Below are 16,812 nucleotides of genomic sequence, written 5' to 3'. Positions count from 1 at the left end.
ATTTAAGGGGGTCCACCGAACCACGTAAGCTCATGTTAGTATTTTGCTGTGGTAACACTGTTGTACTCCGTCCTCTCTGCAAAACTTGAAATCATTTAAACATCATTTCTTTTGCCTATCAAATGTTTATGTATTATCACAGTGGAAGCTAGCTCTCTTGATTCTTCATCTGGCAAACTTGCTGTTCAAAGCATGCCTCTATGCTATAAATGAGAGCTGGGAATGTGGAGGATTTCCGTAATAATTTTGTGGTGTTACTCACCAAAATCAATATGCTGAGATCCTTCAGTGGGAGCGGTCATCCTTTCATATCTCATAATACCATTTAATTTTTTCTTTTCCTCCGTAGTTTTCTAGTGTTGCTTGTAGTATGAATGTGTAAATTAGCTGTTTGGACTTCTGGTGCTTGCAGGATACATCTCACGTTGCTAGAATGCATTTCTGATAGATGGTGAGCAGTGACCAGAAGGAGAGCTGTGATGAAGTGTCAGAAACGCTTGGATTTGCTCCTTCCCTTAGCAGCTGTCTCGATAAAGTTATGCTAACAGGGCAAAGGGGAGACGAGGTACGATTAAACTCTCGAAAGAAGAGTGGAAGGGTGGGTGAATGAACAGCTAATGTTTTTGCCTGCTTTTCCCCCTTCAGCTATGACAGGGGATCCACATTCAACGTGTTTGTGGGAAAAGGTCAACTCATTGCTGGGATGGACAAAGCTCTGGTTGGCATGTGTGTGAACGAGCGGCGATTGGTGAAAATTCCCCCCAAGCTGGCCTACGGAAGCGAAGGAGTCTGTAAGTACAGCCCGGGCCAGTTGAATAGCTTTTGTGCAAGTGATTCAGCAGAGCAGATAGAAAGTGAAGTCACAGAGAAGAAAGGTAGAAATGGCAAGTAGTGAATTTCAGAGAGGTTCTCCCCTGCTCAGGGGTGTTTGTTAAGCCTGTAGCCTAGCTAATCTCTCCAGGCTGCCTTGGTATGCTGAAGGAAGAGCTGCTGGCTGTAGAGGATGTTCAGCAAATGAACCTTGCTACTGAAGTTAACCATTTATTTCTACCCACCTCGCTGTTAAATACTGTGGTTTGGCGTTGCAGTGATGCACAAGGTCTTGTCAGTGCTGAAAGCAGCTTTGCTCTACAGACACAGAGGCAACAAATGCTAAATCAAGATCGGTTTGGCTGATGGACATAACTTGGTAACAGTTCATGTTGTCAGATTCTCCCCCTTAAGCAGCTGCAACAGTGATTAGGGACCAGGAGGATATAAGCATAACAAGGAGTGAGGTGTGCTGTATGTGGGGGTTTTTTAGGGTATGTGTGGATTGATTGCCTTTTCATTGATGCCCTGTAGAAAAAGGGAAATAAAACTGGTTGTGTTGACTGCTTTTGCAGCTGGTGTGATACCCCCCAATGCTGTGCTCCATTTCGATGTGCTCCTGATAGATCTTTGGAACTCGGAGGACGAAGTGCAGGTTCAGACTTATTTCAAACCTGAGAAGTGTCCTCGGACAGTCCAGGTGTCTGACTTTGTACGATACCATTACAATGGAACGTTCTTAGATGGGACACTGTTTGATTCAAGGTATGCAGCTGGGTTGTGTGTCTTCATGTATTTTAATAGGTACCTCATGTCACTTAAAACCGTGATTTACCCCTCCTTCACTGGCATAACAATTAATGCTGATTGCCCAGAAACCCAGGAGATGAAAGCTAGCGTCATATCAATGCCAGTAATTTATTGAAGGATTATAGGACAGCAGTACTGACTCAGACCATTAAACCAGTATATTATTTCTGCACAGGCATTACCAACCCCGATTTTTTTTTTTTTTTAAATTCCATTCCCTGTATCTATATCCCTATTTATTGCAGTCAGCTAAATGTTTCTGTTACCACTGCAGTGTAGCTATTCAAGTTAGGTACAAGCTTTACAGACTAAGAGGAGTTTGTAGTGAAGTTGAGCTACTAACACTTTTATACTGACATTTTAATTTTACAGCCTGTGTACTTCATTAAAGTTCGGTGGAAAATTACGCTTTAATAACAGCTGTTGTTATGTTTGTGAGGCATTTTCCAAAACCTCTTTTTAAGTTTCTGAAATAGCTAAGCACTCTGGAAAACACTACCCAGCCAGCCCTCGTTAAAGCAAGGAGCAATATTTTTTGAGCAACAAGTTGTGAGTTATATTGTGCATAGCACGTGGCTTTAAAGATGAATACTGTTAGTTCCTGTGGCTGAAATTTGGTTGTAGGTTGTTTTTTTCTTGATTGTGGGGTTTTTTTTTTCATTTTTAGCCATAATCGGATGCGAACTTATGATACCTATGTGGGAATTGGATGGCTGATTCCTGGTATGGACCAGGGTCTCTTGGGAATGTGTGTAGGAGAGAAGCGCATTATCACAATACCACCTTTCCTGGCATATGGAGAAGAAGGAGATGGTAAAAGTGTTTTGTTTGGGGCTTTTTTGTTTGTTTTTCGAAATCCAAGTCATCCATCTATTAGAACAAACTGGTACTTTGTGTGTGTTAAATTTATGGGCAGCATTATCACCCATATCAGACAGATGGAACAAAGTGGTGGGAATAGATGTTCAAAACATATTATGTACAGGATTAGGGTTGTTAGAGAGTACAAGATTTTTTTAAAATTCAAACAGTAAGTTGCTTAACAGACATATTGTTGATACAATTGTAATCTTTATATACTGAGATTTTATTTTGTTCAGAGAATATAATCTGTGATTAATATCTGGTGGCTCCAAAAAACTTGAAGTCAGCATAATTCTTTCAATGACTGCCACAGAGAGCAGAAAACTTTTGAAAAAAGAAAAGTGTCTTTTTAGTTCCAGTTTCGTCCATTTTTTGCAATGAATGCCTTAGTAATAACTACAAGATGGATTAATTGTCCTATGAGACTGTGTATGCAGCCTACAAGTCACACGTAGAGGTCCCCATGTTAAATGAGGGGGCAGTTAGTTATAGTTTGGGACTCTTCCTTAGATTCTTTCTCTGCTGTAATCTATAAGGAGGTGTCTGTGGTGTACAAGGTTTCATAGCCCTTCCATGACTTCATTACCATTAACTGTGATAGCCATCTCCTTGGATAACAAAACTTTGTGGAGTTACGTTTTAAAATCTCTCCAAGATCTTGAGTTCAATGGCTCTCAGAGCAACCCTCAGTATAATTTGTGTGTTGATGGAAAGGTACCTTTTCACTAAGATACTCAGTCTACCCTTCCTCAACTTCCATTGTGTAGTCTGCTGTTCTGATATTAACAGGATGGGAAGAGTGGATGTACAAAATCCGTGTTCTAATGGTTGTTTTATGCACTTTTGTGAAGTGTGTTGGAAATACTGGTACACTAAACCATGGAGCTGGTGTATATTGACTAAGACGGGTGTTGCTGAAGAGGCTGTTTTCAGTGAGGCAGTGCCATCACAACAGCAATGGAATGAAATAATTAATGGAGTTGGAGAACTGAGTGACAAACAGACAGACAAAACAAAAGATGACCGACTAGAAGCAGATGATGCTACTTTATTTTGGGAGGGGAGGTGCTTGATATTCAGCAGTAGGTTACTTTTCCTCAACAAACATGTTTAAGCTGCTTCTAGCACACCTGCTGTTCCTTACAGCTCTAACGCTTTTGCAGGTAAGGATATCCCTGGCCAAGCTTCCCTCGTCTTTGATGTGGTTCTGCTAGACCTGCATAACCCGAAAGACGGTATTGCTATTGAGAACCAGCAGGTGCCAGAATCTTGTGAGCGGAGGAGCCAGGCAGGAGACTTTCTCCGATACCATTACAATGGCACGCTTTTGGATGGCACGTTGTTTGATTCCAGGTGAATGAATTAGCTTCCTGTCACTTTTGTTTGCTCTTTAATGAGCCGTACTTTACTTTCCCACTCCAGCTTTAAGAACAGCTGGCACAAGTAGCTAAAAAGAGTTGAAAATGAGCCACTGTAAAATGTTTTATGAGATAAATTAATGAAAAATATTTAGTACTACTACAGCTGCTGTGTGTGCTACTTCCTATGAGGAGGAGTCAGGGAATTGTATCTCATGTCATTGGATTGAGATGTAGTAAGATTCAGAATCAGCCTTGACTTCTCCATTCAGCTGCCCACCTTGGTGGGAGGATAGAAAGCAGGAGACTTGCATCAGCAGCCATCACTGTAGACCTTAATTTATAGCTTATAAAAACTTGTAAGTTAAGAACTTAAAGCTTATCTACAGTGCACCTGCCCAGAATCTTTTTTTGAGATGTAAATGAGTATTGTTGACTTTTGGAAATGGCTGTAGTGTTTATATTAGGGTTGCTTTGTAGACAGCAGACTTTACCTCATTCTAAAGTGCTGACAGTTGTTAGGGCATCATATCCTGGCTTCCTGCAGAATTTGCAAGAAAGGCCAATATCTAACAAGTACCTGTGAAGAACTGGAATTATCCAGGGAAAAAATTTCTCACTAGTATAGGGAGCATGCCAAAAGCACTGCGAAGGGCTGGGGTCGAGAGCTCTAATACTTTCCTTTGGGGTTTTTTGGGTTTTTTTTCCTGTGCAATACTCAGCTGCAGAACTGCCCCTAAATTAGATCTGTACTTGTCTTGCTCTTTCCCAGAGTTACTTCATAAAGATTAATTAAAACCTTGCTGCCTTCCCTTCCTTGGGTTGCGCCTTCATGTAGCGTGCCTTGAAGAAAGGCAGAAGACAGACACATCCTTGTAATAAACACAATTTTCTGTTGTAGTCTTGTTTTATTCTATCATTAGGTGTTGAAGCAGATCCTTCAACCTGTATATGTGATTGGCATAGTTTGGAAGGGAAGGCTAGATACAGTTTTGTTGTCATGACTCATTTTAGTGCTGTGCATCCCAGGAGAACTTACTTATCCTACCTCCTTGTAGTAGTTGAACTGCATAGCGTGGTTGCAAAATGAAAGGCTGAAGGGTGTCTCATGAACATAAACTATATCTAGCTGATAAGTTATACATATAGATAACTTATATATCTCTCTCTATATATCTATCTATATATATAACTTATATAGCTGATAACATATATATAGATAACTTATTAAAGTAGACTCAGGGCAGAGGAAAATTTAAAGGAGAAAACTGATTTTTTTCAGTTACTTTTTAAGACATAGTTTTTGTTCAGTCTAAAATCCAGAAAGAAGTGATATTTTCTTTCAAGATACAGTGGAAATATATTTGCAAATAAGCTGTTCCCTAGCCAGGGTCCTAGTCCTGGTTAATAAATGTTGCATGCATCACGGACTGATGAAGCTTGGTGGCCTAGATTCGTTGAACATGGTGATTGCATTGTGCCTCTCTGGTGCTGGTTAATTGACCCTAACTGGTTTAAGAATTGTGTTGCAGACCTATTGCGAGATTCTTTGTTTTCTTGAGTACACCTGACACTGCTAAATGCATCTGTTTTCCACAGCTATTCACGAAATCGTACATATGACACCTATGTTGGGAGAGGTTATGTGATTGCTGGAATGGATGAAGGTTTGCTAGGTGTATGCACTGGTGAAAAGAGAAGAATAATAATCCCCCCTCATCTTGGATATGGAGAAGAAGGAAGAGGTGAGATTGACTTTTCATTCAAGTCTCCCATAGTTATTGATGTTTTCTTTACTGTTTAGTGCCTCTGTATGTAGTTCCTCTTTTTTTTTGGTGTTTGAAAGGCTTATGAATTCATTATTTTGTGGGCATGCAACTGACAGGATTACACCCAGAATTTGCAAAATTATTTTGATTAGCTAAATACGTAGGACAGTAAGAACGCAGAACAATCTCATATGTAATTGGTGACCTGAAATTATTTGGATCATCAGTGTTTCAGGCAGCCTGGTACTTTGGTGCCAGGAGCTCTGCAGTGTGAGATCTTCCTGCGTGTCTTAATAAGCTCTGTCTACTAAAGGAATTCATCGTGTTTTCTTCCCTCTTCCTTCCACAGTCACAGGTATTGTGGACTCCTAAGCCACCTCTGTAAACGGTGGATGCATGTAACAGCAAAGTGTCTGTGTTTGTATAATATATGTTTAACATTCCTTTGGGTAAACTCATTAGTATCTAAAAAGATTGCAGTAAGAGGTTGAATATGATAATCCTTCTCGCCGATCACAGTTTTATGGCTGGTATTTCAAAAGGTATCTCCTGGGATGTTGCTTGGAAAAAGTGACTTAGAAGAAAAGCCTCTGTTCTGGGAATGCAAAGTCTATGCTCTTGGTTTGGGAATTAGAGTCCTCCACTACCAAACCCCGTTCCTGGGTCTGGATGTGTCTGTCAGTCCTGGTAATGCAATTGCACGTAACCCTGGGAAGCAGGGGAAGTTGTTTTCTATCAGGGCATGTTAAGGAGCTGTAACCTTTTGGACAGAATGGCAGTCTGTGAAGCATGAGAAGTCCTGTGAGAATGTTGATGATCGATAATGAATTGGTACATGAAACACGAGTCAGTTATTTAGGATGATGACATGAAATATATGGTTATTGCTTCATTTCTGCATAATTTTTCAGATTCAGAATAATGGAAGTTTTTTTCCTTCACTGTTTCCATCACTGAGTGCATGTTCAGGGCTTTTCCCCTGGTTCTCTTTCCTGCATTGGGTGAAGCTTGCATCTGTTGCCTATGGGGGAGATGAAATCCTTTAATTCTGAACGAGAAGAGCACAGTAGCAGACACAGTGGGAATACATGTTCCTACAGGGTGCTGTACCTGGTCACCTGGTCATCATAAGCCTGTTGGGGTCCCATTTCTTTCTCTACTTGCCTAATTTGCTTCCTATTTAGGAAAGATTCCAGGATCTGCAGTGCTGGTCTTTGACATCCACGTGGTTGACTTCCACAACCCCTCCGATTCGGTCAGCATTACTGTTAACTACAAACCTTCCAACTGCACCGTACTGAGTAAGAAGGGAGATTACTTGAAGTATCACTACAATGCTTCGCTCCTGGATGGTACTTTGCTAGACTCGACGTACGTATATCACCTAGTAATGAAAATGACCCTAGCAGCTGTGAAAGCAGAAAGAATTGCTCGTAAAGCAGACTGGCAGGGAAGAGAGAATTTTTAAGTAAAAAATTGAGTGTTTATGTAAAGGGTATTTTTCTTTTTATGTCTGCCTGCCTAAGATACATAGGAAGAGGAAAAGAAAAAGACAGTCTATCATAGCATAATGGGCGAAGTGGGAACAAAGAGGATGTAGGAGCATGTTGGAGAAGAACATAAACAGTACAGGTGGAGCGATGAAATAGGTTTTCCCCATAGCAGCGTAAATGGGCTAATTCGGGTGTCTGGGCCAGTCATACTAGAATGACACAGGGCTCGGCATGATTGAATTGCCCAAGGTCATGCAGTTTCTTGGGTAGAATTTACACTCTCCACTGATTCAGTGCTGCCAGGAGAGGTCTGGTAGGGCTACTTGGTGTAGTCTTGTTAGAGCTATCTCGAGTGTAGTTTACAGTAAATGGTCACCCATCCTGTCTGCACCACACGTGGGTGCTAGTTTTCCTGTGTTGTAGTGTTGTAAGTGTCAGCATGGGGAAACTAGCAGATGGCTTGATCGTGACTGTGATGACAATGTTCCTCTCCCTCCTTCCTGTTGACAGGAGGTTTATGAGGGAAGCAACAGGTTGCTCCAGTCTGTCATATAGAAGTAAAGTGAGCCCATCACGCTGTATGCTGCAGCTACAAGAATAAAGCTACTAGCTTTTTTTTTTTTTTTTTTTTTTTCTGCCTTCATGTTTTGGATAGCACAAGTCATCTAAATAATATTTTATTTTTGGAAGGGGAGTTGGGAAAAGCTATTTTTAAACAGGTTATAATTACATAGGAAGCAACTCATAGTTTTCACAGTGTACACAATAGCTTGTAGAGCTGAAAAGCTGGCTTACGTTGAAGCACATGATGTGATGCTGCAGGCAAGTGTGTACACAAGTAACGTGTTTGGATTCAAAATACCTTTTATATGGCAGGAATGTTCGATTGCCATTTTGTAGCAGGAACCAAGGGATGTTGAGACTGTCTTACTCAAAGCAGTTCATAGAGAATCAGAGATCGTGATTCTTGTGCTCCTAATTTTAAGGCTGACCTCCTAGCCACTGAATTGTTTTCTTTCCAAATAATACTCTGTTGTACAAGCATGTCCTGTGGTGATACAGCCAAGCCAAATAACCAAAGAAGCGAGACTGACAGAAGAAAGGGTCCTGCTATTGTGACACATGCCGAGTGAAAAGTCTTAACGCTGCACGCTCTGCTTTTAGAATCACAGTGTATGTTTAACTTCTGGGGTTTTAACTCATGCTAATTTCTAATTTTAGAAATGAGCAGCAAAGTATAATTCAAAAAAATAATATGGTCAAATAGCAGTAGTAGTCATATACATCTGAGCTGACTTGGTTAAGTGACTACTGCATTATAGTGACTGATTTCATTAAAGGGATGGCTAATCCATGTGAATGCTCCCAGATCCTTGTAGGTTGGTAGTTCCAGGACAAATGCATATCTGGAATTTTTATTTCTGCTAAAAAGTCCAATTTCATTAGTAAAAATATGGAAAGGGAAAATCCCCTATTTTGAGATAAAATACTTCTTGGGTTTAATTGGCAGGTTTAATGATTTTAATTGGATTTCATTCAAGAAGCCAGAGGACTTGTCAACAGTAGGGGCACTTTTGATTGGTGTTGGCTGTAACTTGCTGTCTTGAGAACAACTGCAGGTAACAGCTTGATAGAACAGAGCATTAGGATGGAGTTAATTTTTGGCAGTGACAGAACACTAACTAGAAACTGGTGTTCTCTGTGGTAGTTTTAAACAGCAGAAATTCTCTATTGTATGTAGAGTTTTCAAAATTTTCTCCCTTTCCTTTCCAGACACAGCCTTGGCAAGACCTACAACATAGTTCTGGGATCTGGACAGGTGGTGGTGGGGATGGACATGGGTCTTCAAGACATGTGTGTCGGGGAACGACGAACAGTCGTTATTCCACCTCATCTTGGTTATGGAGAAGATGGAGTTGGTAAGTGAGCGAAACGTATTGCACATCCACTTAGCATCTCTTGAGTAACTGAAACACAAGTGTGCGTGTTTAGTAACTTGCTGTGCATCAGGACGTAAGGTGAGTGTCTCTTCTCTGCTCGAATGGGACTTATTTTAGACATTTTTCATTTCATTACTTTGGACAACCCCTCTCTGTTCCCCAGTGAAATGATCATACTGTCTGTGTTGTGATTTAAGTCATGCTGTTACTGTGGCCAGTAGGAAGACCATCCCAGTACAAAAGGGAACACACGCCCCTAGTAATGTTGCTTTGTCAAAACGGAAAGCTGCAGGCACTCTGGTGTTGTAGAGGGATGTAAACACTTTTCTCCATGATAGGGAAGCAGGGACACTCATGGGTACTCATGCTTGGATGTGGGACATGTTACTCAGGAAACAAAACTGAAGGGGACTCTTCAGCACTAATGTGTTGGAAAATTTAAAGAAAACTCAAAATTCAGAAGCTACCTAAACTGAATGTGAGATGTGAAATGGTGTGTCGGTGCTGTTGAAATACCAACACCAATACATTTAGGGCAGTTTGTTCTGTTTTAGAGCATTGAGGCTTATTAATTTTTAATGACAGGGACAGCCGTAATAAAAAGAACAGTATAGAAGTGACAAGAATTTTCATATTCAAGTATGTGGGGTTGTTACTGATCTTCTGAGTTAAAAGACTCAAGGGAAAGGAGTCTATCAGGAGATCACCACGATCAACAAACTCTGATATGTATGGAAACAGTTGTATCAGTTGGTATGTTCTTTGAATAGCTCCAGAACAGTTTGTATTTTATAAAGACTGTCTGTCAGGGATCATGTGCCAAGCTTAATGGAGAATTAATTTGTGATAAGAGATAAAGAAGCTTTTTCACTTGTACCTGTCTTCCACCAAAACTTGAGTATTATATATGCAACATTTTATATAAAATTGCATAGTTATATATAATAAATAGAAAATTTCCTCACAGCATAAAAAGTCTGTTGTGTTAAATACGTGTCATAGGTATTTGCCATCATTCAAATTATGTTTGATATAGATGGTCTGAAACATTGCGTGACTGTTAGCGTTTTGGTATATACCCAGATATCTGAGGAGATTGCTCGTTTGCTACTGGACAGAAGTTGAAAGTTGACCTTGATTTTCTTTTTCAAGGATAAATTGAACTCCTTCCGTGGTTTCGTTAAGGTAACATCCCAAGATGTTGCAACACTGTTGAGTCTGTCAGTAGCAGCAAGATAAAGGAAAATTGATTCATTCCCGCAGTTTTTCCTTTATAAGTAAAAAAATTGGATGCAGTTTTGTTATGAAAGTTTTATGTTCTGATCACCTTGGCTGAAGTGAACAGGAAGATTTGGTGGGCTTGGGATCATGGGGCTTGGGGATCACAGTAGAGAAGCACCTGTTGGCCCAGGAAGAGTAATTACGGATTAAAAGGAAATACACCCTTCATGTAAGTAAGGATAAATACCCCTCTTTGCCGTTTGTTGTGACAGAAGGAGAAGTGCCTGGTAGTGCTGTATTAGTTTTCGACATCGAACTGCTGGAACTGGTGTCTGGTTTGCCTGAAGGGTACATGTTTGTATGGAATGGGGAAGTCTCTCCCAATCTTTTTGAAGAAATAGACCAGAATCATGATGGAGAGGTTCTTTTGGAGGAGGTAAGCTGAAATAATGAAAATGCTTGCGGTGGTTTTCACCTACCAGCATCATCAAGATGTTTTCTCCTACAACCATCAAATGCAGATGTTAAAGAATGGGGTCTCTCCTTTTCTCCTCTTCTTCCGACAAAGTGTTTGTTGTCAAGTTAACAGGAAGGCAGCATGTCAGTTAAAACATGGTTATTTAGCTTTAGAGGTAGAACCAAAAAAAAACCAAACCAAAAAAACAAGAATGGCCACGCTACTTAAGATCATGTACTCTTGTGGTTTCCTTGGTCAACAACAGATACTGAGGGCACAAGCCTAGGAGGCACAGAGTTAGTATTCAACAATCCTTTGCTGTATCGGCCTTCTCAGGGTCTGTTAATTTATGGTGAATTCTTGAGCCAAAGCTGAGCCTGCAGCAGTGCATCCAGGAACTGCCTAATCACATCTGGAGCCAGGCAATGCCTGCGGCTGCTCCTTCCACAGGGGAATTGTGTGTTGTGGGAACCAGCCCTTCCCCTTGCTTGCTTATAAAATCTGCAGTGTGAGAATGTTTTTGGGTGCCCTAACTGGAAGCTGCTTGCCTTTGCTACACCAGCTCTGATAACACAAAGCTCCATGAGGCTTTGCTCTGCATTTTCTCTTAACTGAGGAGTTCTGTTTTCTTATTCTCACGGCTTCTTTGTTACCTTTCTCTGTCATTCTGGTTTTTGTCCTTCCTTGCTGAAGTAGCGCTGCCTGCAGCACTCAAGGGGCAGACTGTGGCCCTATGGAACAGCATGAGATGCTTTTGATCATTTTACAAGACAATTGAGTAAAACCAGAATCTTCTTTTCCTTTTGCCTAGCATTCTCTTCCACCTCTTTGTTCTTCTTCCTTCTCCATCTTCTCTCTTTTGTTTTGCCTCCACTTCTGCTTTTGCAGAGAAGAAAAGAGCTCTTACCAGTCTAGAGAAAGAGTGAGGTAGGATGTGACTGTTGCTGTCCCCATCCTTCTGGGCACCTAGCAAGGAGGAGAAGGAGAAGCCAAGGAGATAGGAGAGGATGCTTGGCCTAAAGGTATAAATGAATGTCAGCATTAGCTCTCATTGCTGAAGTTTATTTAACAAGTAGTGCCAGAGATAACAGTAATTGGAAAAGTTGTGCTTGACTGTGGACTGGTTTTGGCAAGCCAGCAGTATGAGTTCTGTCAGATGTTGTCTAATCGCCTCAAACAACTTCATACATATCAGGAAAAGGATTTTCAGGGAAAACTAGCCATGTAACCTTGCAACCTTTCCCACCATGAAGTCAAGCAGAAGGCATAATGCCTGAAGCTACTTTAACAAATCACATGATATCCTGATAAAGTCTCATTTCTGTGTTTCATTCTTTTTTCTTTTGTATCGTTTCTTGTAAGATGCAGGTGGATGTCTGTTTCACAGTGCGAGCTTCTTCACTGGCATGCAAAATTAAACCCCCTTCTGCTTATATAGACTTGTTCCTATGTCACTCTCTGTTCAACTCATTTTCTCCCTAAATTATGAAAAAGAATTTTTCTTGTTATGAGTCCACGACCCACTGGAATAATTGAGGAAATCCCTGCTGAGCTCCACAAAGTGACTTAACCTCACATGTCTGTCCTAATTAGTCCAATTTAGGTTGTAAGCTTTGTAGTATTATAACAATGTACTTTTACATACACTTAATAAGCAGTAAAATGCTGGATAGTCAGCAAGAAACAAATGCTACTTTTGTAAATACTCTTCAGTTTTAAATGTCTGTTTCATTGTGAGCTGTTTTCTCCTTCTTTCTCTCCACTTAGTTTTCAGAGTACATCCAAGCTCAAGTTGATTCTGGCAAAGGAAAACTAGCTCCTGGTTTTGATTTTGAAAAGATTGTTAAAAATATGTTCACCAATCAAGACCGGGATGGAAATGGTAAAGTTACCGCTGAAGAATTCAAGTTGAAAGACCAGGAGGCCAAAGAGGAACATGACGAACTGTAAAGATAAGAAAAGAGTCCTGAGCTGACCTACGGTTTGTCTGGAATTTCCAAAAGGTCCCCATTCTCAGCAGTTCCCTGCCCCAGCACTGCATGTGCAATGTGATCATGAAAGGATGCTTGTGCTGCCTTGGACTGGGCATCAAGCCTCTGCCAGGCACTCAAAATACAGGGATGATTTAATTTCAGTTTACTACAGAGGATGGAAACTACCCCCAACCTTGCTGCCTTGGAAAAGTTTCAGCAGGCATGGTAACAGATGTAAGCCTGCTGATTTGGAAAAAATGTGACTGATGTTACCAAGTCAGAATTTAGGTGATAGACCACAGGCTGGATGGAAAGAGGCTGTTTTTTGAGGTGTGTATTGCTTGTTGGTGGGAGAGAATGCAGATCTAGACTCTCCCATATTTTCATTACAATTCCCCAGGGAATGGAAGTTGGCACAATTCCTGCTGTGGAAAGCAAGTAAAGGGGAACAATGATGATACTGCAGAGCTAGGAAGTTGTATGATTGCCTCGACTTTATTGATGAACAGAGCTGGTACAGCTGAGCTCTCTCAGGACCAGGGTCACACCACCATCTTTAACTTCTCCTGAAACATCTCAGGGTAAGCTTCCAAAGCTGCAGCTAAATTAGGCAGTATCATTTTGTATATGAAGTACACTAATGTGTTCAGCCCATGGAAAATACTGTCTGAAGAAATTTTTTACTGTGAGGCTGGTGAGGCACTGGAACAGGCTCTCCAGAGAGGTGGTAGGTGCCCCCTGCCTGGAAACATTCAAGGTCAGGTTGGATGGGGCTCTGAGCACCCTGATCTAGTGGAAGGTGTCCCTGTTCACTGCAGGGAGGGTTGGACTAGGTGACCTTTAAAGGTCCCTTCCAAACCAAGCCATTCTGTGATGATTCTATGAAGATTCAGTAGGTGTTCAAACAGAGAGGACTGGCATAACAGAGCTAGAGGAGCTAGATGCTGCGCTGATACTTAGGCTCACAATTTGCAGAGGGTGGCAACGTGACCTACAGCCAGTCTGGAGAGGTGTTCCTTAAGTGCTTCTGAGGCATGGGGCTGGTAGCAAGAAATCTTAATTTTGCAAGATGGCTAAGTCAGCTTTTCAAATCCAAGATTAAGATCGAGCTTTGTTTTGATTTTCTGTGCCTGGAGCAGCTCATTGAGAATTCCAAGAGAAATTGTTTTAGACAAGCCATGCTAGCTTTGACATGAAACAGCAGGCTAGAAGTGAAATAGTACACAAAATAAGATCTGGAAAGGGGCTGAAATTTTGGCTGTGTCCTATTAGCTTGGGAAACTATCTGTTGTTACAAAGACGAGAAACTACCTCAGATACACTAACTTAAACCATGCTTCCCATTCCACAGAGGAGAAAGAAACAGTAAGGAGACAGTAATTTTGTAACGATACAAAAGTCTGTTAAGAAACACTTTGTCTGAATTGGGTGAATAAAGAATTTTTACTGAAGAAAAATGTACGTATGAAAAACTGTGGAGTATGTAGCATCTGAGTGAGAGCTTTTGAAGTACAGCTGAGACTGAAACATCTTCCTTGAAAGAAGAAAAGGCAACACAAATGTGCATGCTGCTTATTCACAGAACGTTTATATCTTCAATTTTACAAAATAGTCACGTTTTCTAAAATGCTCCTCTGAAATGCCTGATTAAAAGACAGTGAACCATAGTATCCCAGCAGCAGCAGCAGTTTATCACATCTATAAATCTAATTTAAATCTAGTTATAACAGGAGTGTGAGACAATAAAGAACAGCACAAGAGCAGTAAAAGGAGCTTCTAGTTGACAGTGGATACCATATGTGTTTCCAAATACCAAAATGAAGATAAAAGTTTTAAATTAAATTAAACAGTTCTGTAAATGAGTTATAAACACATCTAAGACAGCACATGTGTGCTCTTCTGTCCAGTTGCCTCCTGGAAGGAATGGAGTGACCTGAGACTGCAATTTACAGGATTTTCTGTAGGATGGAGTTGGCAACTTCCAGGGATTCATCTTTCACCAAAACAATATCGTAAGAGTCCATATATTTTTCCAAAAGCTCATCTACCTATTTGCAGAGGGATAAAGAGAAAGACCCACTTAGTTATAGAATTAATTACTGAAAGACTTTTTTGTCATTAAAATATTGCCGTGTCTTTCTACCAAATTCAGGGAATGAGCCATGCAAATACGTATCGCTCCTATGAGAGAATTTCACAGGATGACAAAGAGGGAGTGTGCACATGCCAGGATATAATACCTCACGTTTACTCTAGGATCTTGCACATAAAGATACTGAACAAAAAATTACTTCTTCAGCTTCCCTAAAGGTACAGTGAAACAGAAAACCGAAGTTTTCTCTGTCCTGAATGCAAATGGATGTGCATTGTAACTTAGCAATCAGTTCTGTGTTGCCTCAGAAAAACAAAGAAAGAACAGGAGACACTGCCTACATTTGCTATTTGGAAGATTATAATTTTGCTCAATTATCAATCCAGTATTGAAAGGGGGGAGAGGGAAGCCTCATGAATTTAAGAGGATTAATTTCTCTAGCCTCTGAATTTTACTTCTCAGCAAAATACCTTTTTGGAAGTAGTTCAGTACAAAACCCAAAGCAATTTGCAGCTGTGTTCCTGTAGCTTATGGGTTAGAAAAACACTTGAGGCAAGAAATCCATGAAAAATATTGCAAATCTCAAAACAAATATGGGCCAAACACTTGGTTTGATGTCTGAGGCTTATTATAACAAACCTGTTTTTAACTCACAATGTTTCACTCAAAGTTTACAAGGTTATATCAGGCTACTTACTTTATCATTGAGATAGCCGATCTTAAGAATATGTTCAACATTTGCTACTCCATCTGCCATACTCAAGTCTCCTTGAGAATCACCCAGCAGAATGATATTACTGTTGTCTTTTAGTTGTTTGAAGTACTCTGTATTCTTCAAGGCACCGTCATGTTTGTTGTAAACATGAATCAATTCTCCTTTAAATCCTTTTAATATTCCCTATAAAAAAACCCCACTGAAGTTATTTCTAGTATCATATAGACGAGAGAATCCAGAATGAAACAGGTGATATTACTCCTGAACTAACACTGTTCAGATTACAGAATATGTAATCTCTATTGACGAACGAGGTAAATTCCTGTTAAATAACGTAATCACTGTAATATCATTGTTAGGACCAGATAACGATTCTCTCTGCTCAGAGGAGGAGTAGCGCTGCGCTGGGCTTCATGTGACGTGGTCGTTAAAAGAAATGAACAGTATCTTAGTCACACCACGCTAACAGTGTTTGAACTGCTATTCTCTGCTTGTTTTTTTGCCTGGGAGAGTGCTAAGTATGCAACTGTCATTTTCTATATGGCAGGCTGGATGGCTACATCTGTTGCATTAAAATGTTCATCTTGCATATATAAATAGCTACTAAATACAGCAAGCAGTCATATTTGATAAGAATGTGTTATTTCATACGTACATTTTCATCAAAATCCATGAAATTGGAAACCACTTTGACATTTGAATGGTAGACCCCAGCCTGGTGGATAACTTCCTCAAGAATGTCCCCAATACCAGCAGAAAATATGAACACAGGAATATTATGTTCACTGAGCTTATCAAAGAAGTTCTCATAGCCTTCTCTGCAACACAGAATGTAAATACAAATCAAATCTCAAATAAAGCAAGGCAAGAAAAGTCTGAGTTTTCAGAAGACATTCACATCATCTTTGGAAAAGAAAAGTAGTTTTCCCTGAGCATTTCACTTTACTACTTTTGCCTCATCTTTTCAGGTTAACAAGAACCATCAGCCTAACATAAGGCATGTAGCTTTAGCAAGAAACTACTGCATCGAGCTGTTTGGTCTTAGTCTGTATAACTTTTTCCCTTAAAACATCTAATCATGTTTAAAAGATTTAAAAACATTTCCCCCTCCCCAAACACCCCAGAAAAAGCAAGCAAGTAGTAGAACTCTCTCTAGCTACTCTCAGGCTGTACATCTCATTTCAATCTTACTTGCTTAAATATTTGACTTTATGTAGGGTTATTACCATAGAACAAATTTTGTTTTGTTTTTAAATAATAAAAACATTTATTGTTGCTCTTTCCTGAAATTTTTAAAATTTTCAGTACCC

At 40.2% G+C, this 16,812-nt stretch overlaps 2 protein-coding genes across 2 annotated transcripts in view; one reads left to right on the top strand and one right to left on the bottom strand.

The window, feature by feature from the left end:
• The first annotated feature begins 397 nt into the window (after nucleotides 1–397).
• On the top strand, nucleotides 398–12,678 carry FKBP9 (FK506 binding protein 9). The gene is made up of 9 exons (XM_026843855.1): nucleotides 398–791; nucleotides 1,386–1,575; nucleotides 2,288–2,433; nucleotides 3,648–3,837; nucleotides 5,442–5,587; nucleotides 6,796–6,982; nucleotides 8,878–9,023; nucleotides 10,538–10,701; nucleotides 12,490–12,678. The coding sequence occupies exons 1-9, from the start codon at nucleotides 704–706 to the stop codon at nucleotides 12,670–12,672; spliced, it is 1,440 nt and encodes a 479-aa protein (XP_026699656.1). The 5' UTR covers nucleotides 398–703; the 3' UTR covers nucleotides 12,673–12,678.
• A 493-nt stretch (nucleotides 12,679–13,171) lies between these two features.
• NT5C3A (5'-nucleotidase, cytosolic IIIA) overlaps nucleotides 13,172–16,812 on the bottom strand; it is a 12,995-nt gene continuing 9,354 nt past the window's right edge. Inside the window, exons 6-8 of the mRNA XM_026843822.1 lie at nucleotides 16,158–16,320; nucleotides 15,485–15,685; nucleotides 13,172–14,743 (exon numbers count right to left, since the gene is read on the bottom strand). Coding sequence (XP_026699623.1) covers nucleotides 14,642–14,743; nucleotides 15,485–15,685; nucleotides 16,158–16,320 — 466 coding nt within the window. The 3' untranslated portion in view covers nucleotides 13,172–14,641. The remainder of the gene's footprint in view (nucleotides 14,744–15,484; nucleotides 15,686–16,157; nucleotides 16,321–16,812) is intronic.

Source organism: Athene cunicularia, assembly GCF_003259725.1.
Source record: "Athene cunicularia isolate RWA chromosome 2 unlocalized genomic scaffold, athCun1 chr2_part2, whole genome shotgun sequence".
NCBI lineage: Eukaryota > Metazoa > Chordata > Aves > Strigiformes > Strigidae > Athene > Athene cunicularia.
Note: the sequence above shows the minus strand (reverse complement) of the source record. Positions and strands in the feature narration are given on the sequence as shown.

Bases quoted from the DNA above. Each gene is read 5' to 3' on its own strand.
- FKBP9 (XM_026843855.1), top strand. From the start codon at position 704: ATGGACAAAGCTCTGGTTGGCATGTGTGTGAACGAGCGGCGATTGGTG. The intron at 792-1,385 runs GTAAGTACAGCC...CTGCTTTTGCAG, and splicing joins CTACGGAAGCGAAGGAGTCT to CTGGTGTGATACCCCCCAAT. The intron at 3,838-5,441 runs GTGAATGAATTA...TGTTTTCCACAG, and splicing joins GGCACGTTGTTTGATTCCAG to CTATTCACGAAATCGTACAT.